General features: G+C 40.0%; 1 protein-coding gene across 2 annotated transcripts in view; it reads right to left on the bottom strand.

Moving 5' to 3' along the window:
• Positions 1-407: 407 nt before the first annotated feature.
• Positions 408-22,571, bottom strand: part of slc25a42 (solute carrier family 25 member 42) — a 30,800-nt gene continuing 8,636 nt past the window's right edge. For both annotated transcript variants that reach the window (XM_062959322.1, XM_062959323.1), the window contains exons 2-8: positions 20,172-20,291; positions 17,624-17,735; positions 14,594-14,619; positions 12,462-12,628; positions 7,572-7,688; positions 6,173-6,324; positions 408-3,989 (exon numbers count right to left, since the gene is read on the bottom strand). In XM_062959322.1, coding sequence (XP_062815392.1) covers positions 3,664-3,989; positions 6,173-6,324; positions 7,572-7,688; positions 12,462-12,628; positions 14,594-14,619; positions 17,624-17,735; positions 20,172-20,252 — 981 coding nt within the window. In that variant the 5' untranslated portion in view covers positions 20,253-20,291 and the 3' untranslated portion in view covers positions 408-3,663. The remainder of the gene's footprint in view (positions 3,990-6,172; positions 6,325-7,571; positions 7,689-12,461; positions 12,629-14,593; positions 14,620-17,623; positions 17,736-20,171; positions 20,292-22,571) is intronic.

Genomic DNA, 22,571 nt, shown 5'->3' with positions numbered 1-22,571 from the left:
ATATTATATTTGGATTATAATAATATATATTACATGGGAATATTAGTCTTATTATAACAGGACTAATACATATAAGGATATAATAATATATATTATATGGGCATATTACTCCTATTATAACAAGACTAATACATTTAAGGATATAATAATATATATTATGTAGGAATATTAGTCCTATTATTATAACAGGACTAATACAGATAATAATATAATATTTGGATTATAATAATATATATTACATGGGAATATCAGTCTTATTATAACAGGACTAATACATATAAGGATATAATAATATATATTATATAGGAATATTAGTCCTATTATTATAACAGGACTAATACAGATAATAATATATATCACTATACAAAATAATCATAAATATAAAAAATAATAATTGAACCCAGGGCTTGGATAAAGCAAATTTCTTTTTATTATTAAATATACTTCCACTCTTGGCACAGATGTTTACAATTATTCGGGCCGCTTTAAACATTCATATAAAACAACAACAACAACAAAAGAGGACCGTTTGCCGTAATCAAAGCAAGATAAACGCCAGGAAATATAGTTTTCTCGTGGGATCGGCAATGCAGCATTGGTTTCTGAAAAAGTCTAGAAAATTGTCCCATGGTTTCATGTCTGGGAGAAACATGAAAATGTGCAAATCTGAGAAAAACGAGGCTCGGGAAACCTCCCATCGTCCCCAATGCTAGGTTTGTTCTTACTTCAACTCCCATCATCCCCTAGACTAGCTTCCGTCATCCCGATAATAGTTTCTTATTTGAACTCTAGGCTCCTTATACTATTTAATTTGAATTCCCATCATCCCCTGTATAGTTGTCCATTCGAACTCCCATCATCCTCTGTATCGTTTTCCATTCAAACTCCCATCATCTCCACATTATTTTCCCATTCAGACTCCCATCATCCCCACATTATTTTCCCATTCAAACTCCCATCATCCCCACATTATTTTTCCACTTAAACTCCCATCATCTCCACATTATTTTTCCACTTAAACTCCCATCATCCCCACATTATTTTTCCACTCAAACTCCCATCATCTCCACATTATTTTTCCACTTAAACTCCCATCATCCCCACATTATTTTTCCATTCAAACTCCCATCATCTCCACATTATTTTTCCACTTAAACTCCCATCATCCCCACATTATTTTTCCATTCAAACTCCCATCATCCTCACACTATTTTTCAGTTCAAACTCCCATCATCACTTTATTTTTCCACTTAAACTCCCATCATCCCCACACTATTTTTCCATTCAAACTCCCATCATCTCCACATTATTTTTCACTTAAACTCCCATCATTCCCACATTATTTTTCCACTTAAACTCCCATCATCCCCACATTATTTTTCCACTCAAACTCCCATCATCTCCACATTATTTTTCCATTCAGATTCCCATCATCCCCATGTTATTTTTCCATTCAAACTCCCATCATCTCCACATTATTTTTCCATTCAGATTCCCATCATCCCCACGTTATTTTTCCATTCAAACTTCCATCATCTCCACATTATTTTTCCAACTTGAACTCCCATCATCCTCACATTGTTTATTCACTTGTACTCCCATCATTCTCCATACTCGTATTTTATTTGAACTCCCAGAGGATAGCTAAAGTTGGAAGGGACCTCCAACGCCATCCAGTCTGACCTCATTCTGCTAGGCAGGAAGACACAATCAAAGCCCTCCCGACAGATGGCCAACCAGTCTCAGCTTGACCTATTCCAACATCTGCTGTAATTCAATAGTAATAATAATAATCCATATGGGTTTTCCTACATGATTTCTGACTGGACTTCCAGATAGGTGTCCATATAGGGTTTCCAGAAGAACCTCTGGATGAGACTTCTAGGTGGGCTTCCATACAGGACGTCTGGATGGGTTTCCATACATGATTTACGATGGGATTTCCAGACAAGTGTCCATATGGGGTTTCTTGAAGGACCTCTGGACAAGGCTTCCAGACAGGTTTCCATAAAGGACTTCCAGATAGGTTTCCAGAAGGACCTCCAGATGTGACTTCCAGATGGGTTATCATATAGGACTTCTGGACAGGCTTCCAGAAGGACGTCTCAATGAGACTTCCGATTGGGTTTCCATAGATGTTTTCTGATGGGACTACCAGATACATATCCATATGGGGTTTCCAGGAGGACCTCCAGATAGGTTTCCATACAAGACCTCCAGATAGACTTCCAGAAGGACCTCCCGACTTGACTTCTAGACCAGCTTCTAAACATGATTTCTGATAGGACTTGCAACTAGATGTCTTTATGGGATTTCAAGAAGGACCTCCCAATGAGACTACTGGATGGTTTTCCCATATATGATTTCTGATGGGACTTCCAGATAGGTATCCTTATGGGTTTTCTGGAAGGACCTCCAGATGAGGCTTCTAGATAGGTTTCCATACAGGACTTCCATAAAGAATCCCAGAAGGACCTCTTGATAGCCTTCCATAAAGGATTTCTGATGGGACTTCCAGATAGGTGTCCATACGGGGTTTCCAGGAGGACCTCTAGATAGGTTTCCATACAGGACTTCCAGATAGACTTCCAGAAGGACCTCTTGATAGGCTTCCATAAAGGATTTCTGATGGGACTTCCAGATAGGTGTCCATACGGGGTTTCCAGGAGGACCTCCAGATAGGTTTCCATACAGGACTTCCAGATAGACTTCCAGAAGGACCTCCTGATAGGCTTCCATAAAGGATTTCTGATGGGACTTCCAGATAGGTGTCCATACAGGGTTTCCAGGAGGATTTCTAGATAGACTTCCAGAAGGACCTCTTGATAGGCTTCCATAAAGGATTTCTGATGGGACTTTCAGATAGGTGTCCATACAGGGTTTCCAGGAGGACTTCCAGATAGACTTCCAGAAGGACCTCTTGATAGGCTTCCATAAAGGATTTCTGATGGGACTTTCAGATAGGTGTCCATACAGGGTTTCCAGGAGGACTTCCAGATAGACTTCCAGAAGGACTTCTTGATGGGCTTCCATAAAGGATTTCTGATGGGACTTCTAGATAGGTCTCCATACGGGGTTTCTAGGAGGACTTCCAGATAGACTTCCAGAAGGACCTCTTGATAGGCTTCCATAAAGGATTTCTGATGGGACTTCCAGATAGGTGTCCATACAGGGTTTCTAGGAGGACTTCCAGATAGACTTCCAGAAGGACTTCTTGATGGGCTTCCATAAAGGATTTCTGATGGGACTTCCAGATAGGTCTCCATACGGGGTTTCTAGGAGGACTTCCAGATAGACTTCCAGAAGGACCTCCTGATGGGCTTCCATAAAGGATTTCTGATGGTACTTCCAGATAGGTGTCCATACAGGGTTTCCAGGAGGACTTCCAGATAGACTTCCAGAAGGACCTCTTGATAGCCTTCCAGAAGGACCTCTTGATAGGCTTCCATAAAGGATTTCTGATGGGACTTCCAGATAGGTGTCCATACGGGGTTTCCAGGAGGACCTCCAGATAGGTTTCCATACAGGACTTCCAGATAGACTTCCAGAAGGACCTCCTGATGGGCTTCCATAAAGGATTTCCGATGGGACTTCCTGACAGGTGTCCATATGGAGTTTCTGGGTGGGATTCCAGGCGGTCTATCCCTCAACGTCACCCGGCCCCTACCTCTCCACATGGACGGCCCCTTCCCACCTCCGGAGCAGGATCTGGGTGAGGTCGAAAGTCATGAAGCTGATGCCCACGGCGATGGGGCCCTTGACCCAGTTCATGCTCAGCCCCTTGTAGAGGCCCCGGACCAGGCCCTCCTCCCGGGCGATGTCGGCCATGGTGCCCAGGATGGAGCTGTAGGAGAAGCCCATCACGCCGGCCGTCTGCATCCGCCGGCGCACCACGTCCAGCGGGTAGGAGGCCGACTGGCCAATCAGGCCGGCACAGGCACCAAAGGCCAGGCGCTCCAGGGGGTACGGCTGCGAGCGTCCGCTGTGATCTGGGCACGAGATAATATCATACAAATTATGCGATGATTAAATTATACTATTATTATAGTGCTATTATTATACGATCCAATTATATTATTACCGTGATGTCATGATCTCCGATCTTTGACATCTCCAGAACAGATGCCAGCCATAAACGGGCCTGCAATAAAACTCTGGTATGTGAGAGCCCCTATATAAATGGGCTACAGAGAAGATTCTGGTATTCTGTACAGTAAAAACATGTTGGAATCTACCAGCGTGTGTCTTGGTGCTTTCTTCTGGGGAAGACTTACCCACAGCACAACTGGAAGAAGAGAACCTAACAATTTGTACAGAATACCAGAATCTTCTCTGTAGCCCATTTATATAGGGGCTCTCACATACCAGAGGGTAATTGAGGTTTTGAAGCCAGGTATATGTGCTAGTAATATAATATAATATAATGCAAATTATGCTATTATTAAATTATACTATTATTACAGTGCTATTATACAATTCAATTATATTCTTACCGTATATTATGATATCATAATATCATGATTACATACTATTCATTATTTTTATAATACATTATATACCATTATTATATGATATTACTACATATTAGTATTGCACTATGACTATTCTACTATTATATATAAGCATTCTACTATTATTATACTTATAGCATTAGAATATAATTATTATATAATTATTATAGTCTATTCTATTCACTATTATAGTATATTATATACTATTTTTATATTATTACATATTAGTATTGTACTAATACTAATACAATACTAATATGTAATAATTACTCTTATACTATTATATTATTATACTATTAATTTTTTTTTGTATCAGGAGCAACCGGAGTTGCTTCTGGAGTGAGAGAATAATTAATTTTATTTATTAAAATAAATATATATACTTTAAATAACAAATATTATACTATTATCATATTATATTATTACATTTTAGTACAATATTAATATGTAATAATTATTCTTATACTATTATATTATTTTCCGTTTTTGGGGGTTTTGAGTGACTTCCAGTTTGAATTTTTTTTTTTTTGGTATTGATGTCTAAACACAGCGGGGATGACTATGGCTTTTGTGACCAAGTTTCGTGGGTTTTGGGTGTTTAGTTTCGCTGTTTACTTTAAGGCAGAAACGGTCAGAACATTTTTATATATATAGATTACATATTGCTATTATACTATATCATCATCATCGCTATTTGTATCCAAAGTGGATATGAATAGTACTCCAAAATAATAATAATAATAATAATAATAATAATAATAATAATAATAATTATTATTATTATTATTATTATTATTATTCATCGGTTTCCTTGCAGACTGTGCAAGGAAACCGATGAAACCATGGATCATATCCTCAGCTGCTGTAAGAAAATCGCACAGACAGACTACAAACAGAGGCACAACTATGTGGCCCAAATGATTCATTGGAACTTATGCCTCAAGTACCACCTCCCAGCAGCAAAGAACTGGTGGGATCACAAACCTGCAAAAGTATTGGAAAATGAGCACGCAAAGATACTGTGGGACTTCCGAATCCAGACTGACAAAGTTCTGGAACACAACACACCAGACATCACAGTTGTGGAAAAGAACAAGGTTTGGATCATTGATGTTGCCATCCCAGGTGACAGTCGCATAGATGAAAAACAACAGGAAAAACTCAGCCGCTCTCAGGACCTCAAGATTGAACTTCAAAGACTCTGGCAGAAACCAGTGAAGGTGGTCCCGGTGGTGATGGGCACACTGGGTGCTGTGCCAAAAGATCTCAGCCGGCATTTGGAAACAATAGACATTGACAAAATCACCATCTGCCAACTGCAAAAGGCCACCCTACTGGGATCTGCACACATCATCAGAAAATACATCACACAGTCCTAGACACTTGGGAAGTGTTCGACTTGTGGTTTTGCGAAACGAAATCCAGCATATCTATCTTGTTTGCTGTGCCATACAACGTCGTTGTGTTGATAATAATAATAATAATAATAATAATAATAATAATAATATACATCACACAGTCCTAGACACTTGGGAAGTGTTCGACTTGTGGTTTTGCGAAACGAAATCCAGCATGTCTATCTTGTTTGCTGTGCCATACAACGTCGTTGTGTTGATGATAATAATAATAATGGCCCACCGGAGCCGGAAACCCCTTCTTACCTGCGTGCAACTTCTTGAGGGTCTCGTAGGTGAAGAAGCTCAGCCCGGCGTACGGGATGACCCCCAGGATGGTGGGGGCAAAGCCCCGGTAGAGGGTCTTCAGACCCTCCTCCCGCGAGATCCGGATGAAGACGTGAACAATGTTGCTGTACCTGGGATAAGAAAATAGAAAGCATCCAGTCACATTGACGGCCATGCAATGCAATGCAAAGCAACCCAGTCAAAAACCAATTCCTTGAGCCATGTAAAGGAAGGCAGCCACGACGTAAGCCATATGAACCGTGACCATTCCTCGTGCTGCGTGTTGTGTTGAATCAGGGGTCCCCAAACTAAGGCCCGGGGGCCGGATGCGGCCCTCCGAGGTCATTTACCTGGCCCCCGCCCTCAGTTTTATAATATAATATATTGTATATACATATAATATGGATAATATTATAATGTAATACAATATAACACTAATAATAATACCATATAATAATATTAATTATATATTCTATATTACATATAATATTACTAATAATAGTATAGTGGTATAGTTCAATATAGTAATATTTAATGCTAATATTGTGCTATGCTAATAATGTAATATATTGTATGTACATATAATTTGTAAGCCACTCTGAGTCCCCTTTGCGGTGAGAAGGGTGTGATACAAATGTAGTAAATAAATAAATACAGTAGAGTCTCGCTTATCCAACGTAAACAGGCTGGCAGAATGTTGGATAAGCGAATATGTTGGATAATAAGGAGAGATTAAGGAAAAGCCCATTAAACATCAAATTAAGTTATGATTTTACAAATTAAGCACCAAAAGATCATGTTTTATAACAAATTTGACAGAAAAAGCAGTTCAATACGCAGTAATGTTATGTTGTAATTCCTGTTTTTACGAATTTAGCACCAAAATATCACGATGTATTGAAAACATTGACTACAAAAATGTGTTGGATAATCCAGAACGTTGGATAAGCGAGTGTTGGATAAGTGAGACTCTACTGTATTAAATAAATAAATTTTAGACTTAGGCTCGTCCAAAGTCTGAAAGGCACACAACAACAACAACAACAACAACAACAATCCTAATTCACTTGACTATCTCATTGGCCAGAAGCAGGACCACACTTCCCATTGAAATCCTGATCAATGTATGTTGGTTAAAATTGTTTTTATTTTTAAATATTGTATTGTTCTTACATTGTTGTTGTTGTTGTTGTTGTGCACTACAAATAAGACATGTGCAGTGTGCATCGGAATTTGTTTGTATTTTTTTTTTCAAACGATAATCCGGCCCCTCAACAGTCTGGAGGATTGTGGACTGGCCCTTGGCTTAAAAAGTTTGAGGACCCCTGTGTTGAATCATTGTAATTTGAGTTAAATTCAATGTAAAGCACCCACTCACATTTCTTTGGGGGTCACCGCCATCCGCGCCCGCACCAGGTCCAAGGGGTACGTCAACATGGCCGCCGTGGTCCCCGCCAGCGAACCAGCAATGAATCGCGGCAGCGGGGTCAAAACCCTGCATCATCATCATAATAATAACAATAATAATTTATGACCTTCTGCCATTAAGGACACAATCTGATCCCTCCCGACAGATGGCCACCCATCCTCATAGACATGAGAAGTTTCACAAAGCATCCGGTCTATATAGAATCATTGAATCCTAGAGCTGGAAGAGACACCGAGGACAGGACCTTCTGCCATTAAGGACACAATCTGATCCCTCCCGACAGATGGCCATCCAACTTCATAGACACAAAGCAATAGGTCTATATTTCTATATTAGGTCTATATAGACCTTCTATAATAGGTCTATATTTCTTCATTGAATCCTAGACCTGGAAGAAACACCAAGGACGTTCGAAGCTGATTCCGCCATTAAGGACACAATCCGATCCCTCCCGACAGATGGCCATCCAACTTCATAGACACAAAGCAATAGGTCTATATTTCTATATTAGGTCTATATAGACCTTCTATAATAGGTCTATATTTCTTCATTGAATCCTAGACCTGGAAGAAACACCAAGGACGTTCGAAGCTGATTCTGCCATTAAGGACACAATCTGATCCCTCCCGACAGATGGCCATCCAACTTCATAGACACAAAGCAATAGGTCTATATTTCTATATTAGGTCTATATAGACCTTCTATAATAGGTCTATATTTCTTCATTGAATCCTAGACCTGGAAGAAACACCAAGGACGTTCGAAGCTGATTCTGCCATTAAGGACACAATCTGATCCCTCCCGACAGATGGCCATCCAACTTCATAGACACAAAGCAATAGGTCTATATTTCTATATTAGGTCTATATAGACCTTCTATAATAGGTCTATATTTCTTCATTGAATCCTAGACCTGGAAGAAACACCAAGGACGTTCGAAGCTGATTCTGCCATTAAGGACACAATCTGATCCCTCCCGACAGATGGCCATCCAACTTCATAGACACAAAGCAATAGGTCTATATTTCTATATTAGGTCTATATAGACCTTCTATAATAGGTCTATATTTCTTCATTGAATCCTAGACCTGGAAGAAACACCAAGGACGTTCGAAGCTGATTCTGCCATTAAGGACACAATCTGATCCCTCCCGACAGATGGCCATCCAACTTCATAGACACAAAGCAATAGGTCTATATTTCTATATTAGGTCTATATAGACCTTCTATAATAGGTCTATATTTCTTCATTGAATCCTAGACCTGGAAGAAACACCAAGGACGTTCGAAGCTGATTCTGCCATTAAGGACACAATCTGATCCCTCCCGACAGATGGCCATCCAACTTCATAGACACAAAGCAATAGGTCTATATTTCTATATTAGGTCTATATAGACCTTCTATAATAGGTCTATATTTCTTCATTGAATCCTAGACCTGGAAGAAACACCAAGGACGTTCGAAGCTGATTCTGCCATTAAGGACACAATCTGATCCCTCCCGACAGATGGCCATCCAACTTCATAGACACAAAGCAATAGGTCTATATTTCTATATTAGGTCTATATAGACCTTCTATAATAGGTCTATATTTCTTCATTGAATCCTAGACCTGGAAGAAACACCAAGGACGTTCGAAGCTGATTCTGCCATTAAGGACACAATCTGATCCCTCCCGACAGATGGCCATCCAACTTCATAGACACAAAGCAATAGGTCTATATTTCTATATTAGGTCTATATAGACCTTCTATAATAGGTCTATATTTCTTCATTGAATCCTAGACCTGGAAGAAACACCAAGGACGTTCGAAGCTGATTCTGCCATTAAGGACACAATCTGATCCCTCCCGACAGATGGCCATCCAACTTCATAGACACAAAGCAATAGGTCTATATTTCTATATTAGGTCTATATAGACCTTCTATAATAGGTCTATATTTCTTCATTGAATCCTAGACCTGGAAGAAACACCAAGGACGTTCGAAGCTGATTCTGCCATTAAGGACACAATCTGATCCCTCCCGACAGATGGCCATCCAACTTCATAGACACAAAGCAATAGGTCTATATTTCTATATTAGGTCTATATAGACCTTCTATAATAGGTCTATATTTCTTCATTGAATCCTAGACCTGGAAGAAACACCAAGGACGTTCGAAGCTGATTCTGCCATTAAGGACACAATCTGATCCCTCCCGACAGATGGCCATCCAACTTCATAGACACAAAGCAATAGGTCTATATTTCTATATTAGGTCTATATAGACCTTCTATAATAGGTCTATATTTCTTCATTGAATCCTAGACCTGGAAGAAACACCAAGGACGTTCGAAGCTGATTCTGCCATTAAGGACACAATCTGATCCCTCCCGACAGATGGCCATCCAACTTCATAGACACAAAGCAATAGGTCTATATTTCTATATTAGGTCTATATAGACCTTCTATAATAGGTCTATATTTCTTCATTGAATCCTAGACCTGGAAGAAACACCAAGGACGTTCGAAGCTGATTCTGCCATTAAGGACACAATCTGATCCCTCCCGACAGATGGCCATCCAACTTCATAGACACAAAGCAATAGGTCTATATTTCTATATTAGGTCTATATAGACCTTCTATAATAGGTCTATATTTCTTCATTGAATCCTAGACCTGGAAGAAACACCAAGGACGTTCGAAGCTGATTCTGCCATTAAGGACACAATCTGATCCCTCCCGACAGATGGCCATCCAACTTCATAGACACAAAGCAATAGGTCTATATTTCTATATTAGGTCTATATAGACCTTCTATAATAGGTCTATATTTCTTCATTGAATCCTAGACCTGGAAGAAACACCAAGGACGTTCGAAGCTGATTCTGCCATTAAGGACACAATCTGATCCCTCCCGACAGATGGCCATCCAACTTCATAGACACAAAGCAATAGGTCTATATTTCTATATTAGGTCTATATAGACCTTCTATAATAGGTCTATATTTCTTCATTGAATCCTAGACCTGGAAGAAACACCAAGGACGTTCGAAGCTGATTCTGCCATTAAGGACACAATCTGATCCCTCCCGACAGATGGCCATCCAACTTCATAGACACAAAGCAATAGGTCTATATTTCTATATTAGGTCTATATAGACCTTCTATAATAGGTCTATATTTCTTCATTGAATCCTAGACCTGGAAGAAACACCAAGGACGTTCGAAGCTGATTCTGCCATTAAGGACACAATCTGATCCCTCCCGACAGATGGCCATCCAACTTCATAGACACAAAGCAATAGGTCTATATTTCTATATTAGGTCTATATAGACCTTCTATAATAGGTCTATATTTCTTCATTGAATCCTAGACCTGGAAGAAACACCAAGGACGTTCGAAGCTGATTCTGCCATTAAGGACACAATCTGATCCCTCCCGACAGATGGCCATCCAACTTCATAGACACAAAGCAATAGGTCTATATTTCTATATTAGGTCTATATAGACCTTCTATAATAGGTCTATATTTCTTCATTGAATCCTAGACCTGGAAGAAACACCAAGGACGTTCGAAGCTGATTCTGCCATTAAGGACACAATCTGATCCCTCCCGACAGATGGCCATCCAACTTCATAGACACAAAGCAATAGGTCTATATTTCTATATTAGGTCTATATAGACCTTCTATAATAGGTCTATATTTCTTCATTGAATCCTAGACCTGGAAGAAACACCAAGGACGTTCGAAGCTGATTCTGCCATTAAGGACACAATCTGATCCCTCCCGACAGATGGCCATCCAACTTCATAGACACAAAGCAATAGGTCTATATTTCTATATTAGGTCTATATAGACCTTCTATAATAGGTCTATATTTCTTCATTGAATCCTAGACCTGGAAGAAACACCAAGGACGTTCGAAGCTGATTCCGCCATTAAGGACACAATCCGATCCCTCCCGACAGATGGCCATCCACCCTCATAGACATGAGAAGTTTCACGAAGCATTTGGTCTATATAGAATCAACGAATCCTAGAGCTGGAAGAGACGCCAAGGACCTTCTGAGTCTATTCTGCCATTAAGGACACAAACCGATCCCTCCCGACAGATGGCCACCCACTCTCATAGACATATGAAGCTTCACAAAGCATTCGGTCTATATAGAATCATTGAATCCTAGAGCTGAAAGAGACACCAAGGACCTTCTGCCATTAAGGACACAATCCGATCCCTCCCGACAGATGGCCATCCACCCTCATAGACATATGAAGCTTCACGAAGCAATAGATCTACAGAACAATGGAATTTTAGAGCTGAAAGAGACACCAAGGACCTTCCGCCATTAAGGACACCACCCGATCCCTCCTGACAGATGGCCATTCAGCTGAAAGAGACACCAAGGACCTTCCGCCATTAAGGACACAATCTGATCCCTCCCAACAGATGGCCACCCACCCTCATAGACATATGAAGCTTCATGAAGCAATAGGTGTACAGAATCATTGAATTTTAGAGCTGGAAGAGACACCAAGGACCTTCCACCATTAAGGACACAACCCGATCCCTCCCGACAGATGCCCACCCAGCCTCGTAGACATGAAGAAGGCCCATAGAATCATGGAATTAAATATTAGTATTGTGTTATTATGGAATTACGGAATCCTAGAGTTGGAAGGGACACCAAGGACCTTCCAAGCCAATTCCGCCATTAAGGACACAATCCGATCCCTCCCAACAGATGGCCACATATATAGATCCATAAATAGACCTTCCGCCATTAAGGACACCACCCGATCCCTCCCAACAGATGGCCACATACATAGAGACATAAACAGACAGCCTTACTTTCCCTGGAAGCCGTAGTAGCTGCCCAGGAGCTGCTTGTACTCCTCGTGGGCGCAGAACTGGATGGCGGCGTAGGGGATGACCCGCACCATGGTGGCCGAGTTGCCGCGCCAGAGGCTGAAGAAGCCCTCATGGAGGTAGGTGCGGTAGACCAGCCGGTAGGCCTCCTGGAAGAAGCGGGGAATGTTTCTGAGTCGAAAGAGGCCACTCAAGGCCGTCCAGCCCACCCCCATCCCGCCACAAAGGAGAATATATTAAAAGATGAAGTGGCCATTTTGGATTGCAAAAGAGTAGGCCGAAGCCTATGAGGAGAGTGAGTAGGCCGAAGCCTGTGAGGAGAGTGAGTAGGCCGAAGCCTGCGAGGAGAGTGAGTAGGCCGAAGCCTGCGAGGAGAGTGAGTAGGCCGAAGCCTGCGAGGAGAGTGAGTAGGCCGAAGCCTGTGAGGAGAGTGAGTAGGCCGAAGCCTATGAGGAGAGTGAGTAGGCCGAAGCCTGCGAGGAGAGTGAGTAGGCCGAAGCCTGTGAGGAGAGTGAGTAGGCCGAAGCCTGCGAGGAGAGTGAGTAGGCCGAAGCCTGCGAGGAGAGTGAGTAGGCCGAAGCCTGCGAGGAGAGTGAGTAGGCCGAAGCCTGTGAGGAGAGTGAGTAGGCCGAAGCCTATGAGGAGAGTGAGTAGGCCGAAGCCTGCGAGGAGAGTGAGTAGGCCGAAGCCTATGAGGAGAGTGAGTAGGCCGAAGCCTGCGAGGAGAGTGAGTAGGCCGAAGCCTGCGAGGAGAGTGAGTAGGCCGAAGCCTATGAGGAGAGTGAGTAGGCCGAAGCCTGCGAGGAGAGTGAGTAGGCCGAAGCCTGTGAGGAGAGTGAGTAGGCCGAAGCCTGCGAGGAGAGTGAGTAGGCCGAAGCCTGCGAGGAGAGTGAGTAGGCCGAAGCCTATGAGGAGAGTGAGTAGGCCGAAGCCTGCGAGGAGAGTGAGTAGGCCGAAGCCTGCGAGGAGAGTGAGTAGGCCGAAGCCTATGAGGAGAGTGAGTAGGCCGAAGCCTGCGAGGAGAGTGAGTAGGCCGAAGCCTGCGAGGAGAGTGAGTAGGCCGAAGCCTATGAGGAGAGTGAGTAGGCCGAAGCCTGCGAGGAGAGTGAGTAGGCCGAAGCCTGTGAGGAGAGTGAGTAGGCCGAAGCCTGCGAGGAGAGTGAGTAGGCCGAAGCCTATGAGGAGAGTGAGTAGGCCGAAGCCTATGAGGAGAGTGAGTAGGCCGAAGCCTGCGAGGAGAGTGAGTAGGCCGAAGCCTATGAGGAGAGTGAGTAGGCCGAAGCCTGCGAGGAGAGTGAGTAGGCCGAAGCCTGCGAGGAGAGTGAGTAGGCCGAAGCCTATGAGGAGAGTGAGTAGGCCGAAGCCTGCGAGGAGAGTGAGTAGGCCGAAGCCTGTGAGGAGAGTGAGTAGGCCGAAGCCTGCGAGGAGAGTGAGTAGGCCGAAGCCTATGAGGAGAGTGAGTAGGCCGAAGCCTGTGAGGAGAGTGAGTAGGCCGAAGCCTGTGAGGAGAGTGAGTAGGCCGAAGCCTGTGAGGAGAGTGAGTAGGCCGAAGCCTGTGAGGAGAGTGAGTAGGCCGAAGCCTGTGAGGAGAGTGAGTAGGCCGAAGCCTGTGAGGAGAGTGAGTAGGCCGAAGCCTGTGAGGAGAGTGAGTAGGCCGAAGCCTGTGAGGAGAGTGAGTAGGCCGAAGCCTGTGAGGAGAGTGAGTAGGCCGAAGCCTGTGAGGAGAGTGAGTAGGCCGAAGCCTGTGAGGAGAGTGAGTAGGCCGAAGCCTGCTAGGAGTAGTTTACCTCAGTGAGGGAAACGCCTCAGTCAGTCAGTCAGTCTGAGGTAAACCGTGTGAGAGAGAAGACCCGTGTTTGAAGCTCCCGTGTGCGTGTAAAGCTACTACATGTATGTATTTAATTTATTATTTATTATTTCAGAGGGGTCACCAAAGACCATCCAAACCCCTCTTGTTTTTTCTGTCAGTCATTGTGGTTCCGTGTGGGAAGTGCGGCCTAAGTTTGGGGTTCAAGGGCCTCTTTGTAGGCAAACTACAATTCCCAAACTCGAGGCCAAGGCCCACCAAACCTTTCCAGTATTTCCCGTCCCTGGATAAACGGAGCCGGTCTTACCTTTGCGGAAAAACGGTTCGACGACACTGGAAAAGAAAAATAAGTCACCATTAGGAAGGCATCGGTGTTTGTGTTCACAGTGCTCTCAGGAAGTTATTATTAGTGGTGGTCAATTACATGTTAATATTATTGGTCTGATACATGTTATTATTGGTGGTCAGATACATGTTGTTATTGGGGGTCAGATACATGCTATTATTGGTGGTCAGTTACATGTTGTTATTATTATTGGTGGTCAGATACATATTATTATTGGGGGTCAGATTACATGTTATTATTGGTGGTCAGATACATGTTATTATTGGTGGTCAGATACATGTTATTATTATTGGGGGTCAGATACATGTTATTATTGGTGGTCAGATCATGTTATTATTGGGGGTCAGATACATGTTGTTATTATTCTTGGTAAGTTACATGTTGTTATTATTATTGGGGGTCAGATACATGTTGTTATTATTCTTGGTAAGTTACATGTTGTTATTATTATTGGGGGTCAGATACATGTTGTTATTATTCTTGGTAAGTTACATGTTGTTATTATTATTGGGGGTCAGATACATGTTGTTATTGGGGGTCAGATACATGTTGTTATTATTCTTGGTAAGTTACATGTTGTTATTATTATTGGGGGTCAGATACATGTTGTTATTGGGGGTCAGATACATGTTGTTATTATTATTGGTAAGTTACATGTTGTTATTATTATTGGGGGTCAGATACATGTTGTTATTGGGGGTCAGATACATGTTGTTATTATTATTGGTAAGTTACATGTTGTTATTATTGGGGGTCAGATACATGTTGCTATTGGGCGTCAGATACATGTTGTTATTATTGGTGATCAGATACATGTTGTTGTTATTATTGGTCAGATACAAGGTCTTATTATTGGTGGTCAGATCATGTTATTATTGGGGGTCAGATACATGTTGTTATTATTCTTGGTAAGTTACATGTTGTTATTATTATTGGGGGTCAGATACATGTTGTTGTTATTATTGGTCAGATACAAGGTATTATTGGTGGTCAGATCATGTTGTTATTGGGGGTCAGATACATGTTGTTATTATTCTTGGTAAGTTACATGTTGTTATTATTATTGGGGGTCAGATACATGTTGTTATTATTGGTGATCAGATACATGTTGTTGTTATTATTGGTCAGATACAAGGTATTATTGGTGGTCAGATCATGTTGTTATTGGGGGTCAGATACATGTTGTTATTATTCTTGGTAAGTTACATGTTGTTATTATTATTGGGGGTCAGATACATGTTGCTATTGGGCGTCAGATACATGTTGTTATTATTATTGGTAAGTTACATGTTGTTATTATTATTGGGGGTCAGATACATGTTGTTATTGGGGGTCAGATACATGTTGTTATTATTATTGGTAAGTTACATGTTGTTATTATTGGGGGTCAGATACATGTTGCTATTGGGCGTCAGATACATGTTGTTATTATTGGTGATCAGATACATGTTGTTGTTATTATTGGTCAGATACAAGGTCTTATTATTGGTGGTCAGATCATGTTATTATTGGGGGTCAGATACATGTTGTTATTATTCTTGGTAAGTTACATGTTGTTATTATTATTGGGGGTCAGATACATGTTGCTATTGGGCGTCAGATACATGTTGTTATTATTGGTGATCAGATACATGTTGTTGTTATTATTGGTCAGATACAAGGTCTTATTATTGGTGGTCAGATCATGTTATTATTGGGGGTCAGATACATGTTGTTATTATTCTTGGTAAGTTACATGTTGTTATTATTATTGGGGGTCAGATACATGTTGCTATTGGGCGTCAGATACATGTTGTTATTATTGGTGATCAGATACATGTTGTTGTTATTATTGGTCAGATACAAGGTATTATTGGTGGTCAGATCATGTTGTTATTGGGGGTCAGATACATGTTGTTATTATTCTTGGTAAGTTACATGTTGTTATTATTATTGGGGGTCAGATACATGTTGCTATTGGGCGTCAGATACATGTTGTTATTTTTGGTGATCAGATACATGTTGTTATTATTGGTCAGACACAAGGTGTTATTATTGGTGGTCAGATACATGTTGTTATTATTGGTCAGATACATGTTATTATTGGTCAGATACATGTTATTATTGGTGGTCATACATGTTGTTATTAGTGGTAAGATACATGTTATTATTATTGGTCAGATACATATTATTATTGGTCAGATACATGTTATTATTGGTGGTCATGCATGTTGTTATTGGTGGTAAGATACATGTTGTTATTATTGGTCAGATACATGTTATTATTGGTCAGATACATGTTATTATTGGTGGTCATGCATGTTGTTATTGGTGGTAAGATACATGTTGTTATTATTATTGGTCAGATACATATTATTGGTGGTCAGATACATGTTGTTATTGGGGGTGAGATACATGTTATTATTATTGGTGGTAAGTTACATGTTGTTATTATTATTGGGGGTCAGATACATGTTGTTATTGGTGGTCAGATACATATTGTTATTATTATTAGTCAGTTACATGTTATTATTATTGGGGTTCAGATACATATTGTTGTTATTATTATTGGTGGTCATCGGCACCCCATTTCGCCCCACAAAAAGTCCCTTTCGGAGTGGGTTTTGTGTGTCTGTGAGGAAAGGATTATGGAAATTGTCGGATTAACGCCGGATTTTCAGCTCTTCCCGGAAACGGAAAGGACCACATTTCAGACCCGAGAGAGATTAAATCCCTTTGATTTCCTTTGGGGATTAAAGGAGCGGATGAGATGCCGCAGGAAACGCAACTCTAAGCAGGATTCGGATGTGTATACTGTATATTATTCATTTCTGATCCCTTGCGCTTCTAGAATTCTATTAGGATTTTAATTGTCTTTAATCGGGAGTCAGATGGGTGTCTTTTGGGAGGGCTTGTGCTTTTTTACATGGCAATCGGGTCAGGCTAGATGGCCTTTTCGGGTCCCTCCCATCTATGATTATATTTAATACCTTTTTAAATTGATGTCGTTACCTTGGAAGATGATTTTTGTCCGGTCCAAGGGGGCCACGGCGGTTTTGGCCACGGCTCCGGCCAGCGCTCCGGACATCAAGGAGTGGACCACGTTCCTCCGCTCTTGGATGCCCTGCGAAAGAAAAAAACCTATAGTTTCCCCTACTATATATAAAAAATATAGAGGTATTATTATTATTATTATTATTATTATTATTGGTTTAATATATACTAGCTGTGCCCGGCCACGCGTTGCTGTGGCGTTGTCTGGTGGTTTTGGTGAGAACTTGTTGAGGTAGTGGTGGTATTGAATGTCTGTTGTATGGTTGTCTTTATGTTTAGTATGCACACTGAAGTGGATTATATGGCAGTGTGGAGTCAAGATAATCCAGTTCAAAGCAGATAATATAAGATTCTAAATGGGTTATATAGCTGTGTGGAAGGGCCTTGAGTCTACACTGCCATATAATCCAGTTAAAATCTGATAATCTCTGGAAGAGGCCTAAGTGAGGCCTAACTGTGCCTGTCCCCTGGGCTGAGTAGGTCGCTAGGAGACCAAGTGGGCGGAGCTTAGCCTTCAAACTGGCAGCAATTGGATAAAAACTGGATAGTGATGGCATCACGGCGACCCACAAAACAACAAAACTACAGGCCCCCCAACCTCGAAATTTGACGACACAACCCATCATCCATGCCTCTAGGTTGATACAACAAAAAGAAAAGAAAAATAAAGTCCTAATTAGAGGGAGAGGAATAATTGCTTTTATCCAATTGCTGCCAGTTAGAAGGCTAAGCTCCTCCAACTTGGTCTCCTAGCAACCCAATAAAAAATAATAAAAAAACACTAAAAAATTAATACAATAAAATACTATAATAACAGAAAATAACTAAAAATAATACAAGAAAATGATAAAATATAATAAATAAAATATAACATACAATAAAATTAACAAAAAATGCAAATAAAGTCAAATAAAAATTACACAACAATTTTAACCTATACCACCACCACTTTGCCACAGCAACGCGTGGCCGGGCACAGCTAGTATATATAAAAATATATAGAGGCATTATTATTATTATTGGTTTAATATATATATAGGGATATACCGTATATACTCGAGTATAAGCCGACCCGAATATAAGCCGAGGCACCTAATTGTGCCACAAAAAAACTGGGAAAACATTGACTCTAGTATAAGCCGAGGGTGGTAAATTTCAGAAATAAAAATATTATTTTATTAATTGAGGCATCAGTAGATTAAATGTTTTTGAATATTTACATAAAGCTCAAATTTCAGATAAGACTGTCCAACTCAGATCAAATCATTCTCATCTTCTTCCACGTAAATGTGCTTATGTATCCTTTTCATAAGAATAGAGTAAAATAATACATGTAGTAATAGTAATAATAATAAAGACAGGAAAATAATACATGTAATAATATATAGAGTAAAATAATAAATGCAATAATAATAATAATAATAAGATCAGAGTGAAATAATAAACGTATTAATAATAATAAAGATAGAGTAAAATCAATGTAATAGTAGCAACAATAATAGAGAAAAATAATAAATGTAATCATACCAATTATAATAGATAAAATAATTAATGTAATAATACCAATCATAATAGAGAAAAATAATAAATCTACCATATATTCTCGAGTATAAGCTGACCCCAGGACCCTCACCCGAGTATAAGCCTAGCTAAAAAACTAGGCTTATACTCGAGTATATACAGTAATAATATATATTATATAGGGATATTAGTCCTATTATAACACGGCTAATACATATGATACAATAATATATAACTATCTAAATTTTGTATAGATATATTATTATTGGGTTTCGGTGAGTTTTGCGGGCTGTCTGGCTATCTCCCAGAAGCATTCTCTCCTGACGTTTCGCCCATATATATGTCCAGGGCTGGCCTTTGGAGAGACAGCCATTGGATGACCAGCCTCATTATAATTCTATCCTGAATGTTATTAGGCTCCTTTCATCGGGGTATTTTAATCTAATGATTTTATCTTATATTGCTGCTATAGTCCCCCCCCCCCCCCACCTTTGAAGTTGACGGATTTGCATTGGTGGTTGTTTGATATTATTACTATTATATAAACCTTGTTTTAACTTCTGTTTTATCATCTTCTTGTGTTTTAAACTGTGTATATTGTTTAATGTATTTGTGTTTTAAACTGTGTATATTGTTTAATGCTGTTACTTTTGTAACGTTGTGAGCCGCCCCGAGTCCCCACGGGGAGATGGTGGCGGGGTATAAATAAAGTTTTATTATTATTATTATTATTATTATTATTATTATTTCAGGGTGGGAGAAAGAACTCTTGTCTGTTTGAGGCAGGTGTGAATGTTGCCATTGGCCAGCTTGATTAGCATTGAATAGCCTTGTAGCTTCAAAGCCTGGGGGAATCCTTGGTTGGAAGGTGCTAGCTGGCCCTGATTGTTTCCTGTCTAGATTTCCCCTGTTTTCTGAGTGTTGTTCTTTAGGGCCAGCTAAGGGTTAATAGGAAACTACACATCCCAAGGAGGAGGGGGCTCACCTCGGGCAAGGCGTGGAATCCGGCCTCCGCATCCGTCCGCTTCAGACTCGCTTGCCCTTCGGCCGCTCGACCATCACCCATGCCAGGCGGACCAGCGGGCGAGGAGGGGAACCAGGGCGCCTGGAAGAGAGGAATAATGGGAGTTAGAGTTTCACTAAGGGCATGCCTACACTGTAGAATGAATGCAGCTAATGCCATGGTTCTATGCGATGGAATCCTGGGAGTTGTAGTTTCACTAAGGGCATGCCTACACTAAGAATAAGAATAAAGTTATTATTATTATTATTATTATTATTATTTTATTATGACACAGCAAACGAGATAGATATGCTGGATTTCATATCACAAAATCACAAGTCGAACACTTCCCAAGTGTCTAGGACTGTGTGATGTATTATTATTATTATTATTATTATTATTATTATTATTATTATTATTTTATTGTGACACAGCAAACAAGATAGATATGCTGGATTTCATATCACAAAATCACAAGTCGAACACTTCCCAAGTGTCTAGGACTGTGTGATGTATTATTATTATTATTATTATTATTATTATTATTATTATTATTATTATTATTTTATTGTGACACAGCAAACAAGACAGATATGCTGGATTTCATATCACAAAATCACAAGTCGAACTCTTCCCAAGTGTCTAGGACTGTGTGATGTATTATTATTATTATTATTATTATTATTATTATTATTTTATTATGACACAGCAAACAAGACAGATATGCTGGATTTCATATCACAAAATCACAAGTCGAACACTTCCCAAGTGTCTAGGACTGTGTGATGTATTTTCGGATGATGCGTGCAGATCCCAGCAGGGTGGCCTTTTGCAGTTGGCAGATCGTGATTTTGTTAATGTCTATTGTTTCCAAATGCCGGCTGAGATCTTTTGATGTGCCCATCACCACTGGGACCACTTGCACTGGTTTCTGCCAGAGTCTTTGAAGTTCGATCTGGAGGTCCTGATAGCGGCTGAGTTTTTCTTGTTGTTTTTCGTCAATGCGACTGTCACCTGGGATGGCAACATCAATGATCCAAACCTTGTTCTTTTCCACAACTGTGATGTCTGGTGTGTTGTGTTCCAGAACTTTGTCAGTCTGGACTCGGAAGTCCCACAGTATCTTTGCGTGCTCATTTTCCAATACTTTTGCAGGTCTGTGATCCCACCAGTTCTTTGCTGCTGGGAGGTGGGACTTGAGGCATAAGTTCCAATGAATCATTTGGGCCACGTAGTTGTGCCTCTGTTTGTAGTCTGTCTGTGCGATTTTCTTACAGCAGCTGAGGATATGATCAATGGTTTTGTCGGTTTCCTTGCACAGTCTGCATTTATTATTATTATTATTATTATTATTATTATTATTATTATTATTATTACATTGTAGAATGGCTGCGGCTCGACCCCATTTTTGCACTGCCATGAAGTAAGGCCCTCTAATCCTGGGAGTTATAGTTTTGCCAAGGGCACATTGACACTGGGAATTTTCCGGCCGGAAGGGAAGGGATTAGGGCCAAACAGGAGGCATTCGACGCAAAACAAAAACCCCTTTTCACGGGAGGAAACAAGAAGGGATTTTATTTTCCCCTTGCCAGGAAAAAGAGCCACCAAAGGAATTACTGTATATACTCGAGTATAACCCTTTTTTTAGGACTAGAAAAGCCCCCCTCGGCTTATACTCAGGTGAGGGTCCTGGTTGGCTTATATTTGGGTCAGCTTATACTCGAGAATATATGGTACATTGATTATTTTTCTCTATTATTATTGGTATTATTACATTTATTATTTGTCTCTATTTGGGTCAGCTTATACTCGAGAATATATGGTACATTTATTATTTTTCTCTATTATTATTGGTATTATTACATTTATTATTTTTCTCTATTTGGGTCAGCTTATACTCGAGAATATATGGTACATTGATTATTTTTCTCTATTATTATTGGTATTATTACATTTATTATTTTTCTCTATTATTGTTGCTACTATTACATTTATTTTACTTTATTTTTATTATTATTAATACATTTATTATTTCACTCTGATCTTATTATTATTATTATTATTATTATTATTATTATTGCATGTATTATTTTCCTGTATTTATTATTATTATTACATTTATTATTTTTCTCTATTATTGTTGCTACTATTACACTTAATTTTTTTTATTAATAATACATTTATTTTTTCACTCTGCTTATTATTATTGCATTTATTATTTCACCCTATTATGTATTATTTCCTGTATTTTATCATTATTATTATTATTACATGTATTATTTTACTCTTATTATTATTAAAAGGATACATAAGCAAATTTACATTGAAGAAGATGAGAATAATGATGTGATCAGAGTTGGACAGTCTTATTTTAAATTTGAG

This window comes from Anolis carolinensis, unplaced genomic scaffold (genome assembly GCF_035594765.1).
Source record: "Anolis carolinensis isolate JA03-04 unplaced genomic scaffold, rAnoCar3.1.pri scaffold_7, whole genome shotgun sequence".
Classification (NCBI taxonomy): domain Eukaryota; kingdom Metazoa; phylum Chordata; class Lepidosauria; order Squamata; family Dactyloidae; genus Anolis; species Anolis carolinensis.
This window is presented reverse-complemented; position numbering and strand designations above follow the sequence as displayed.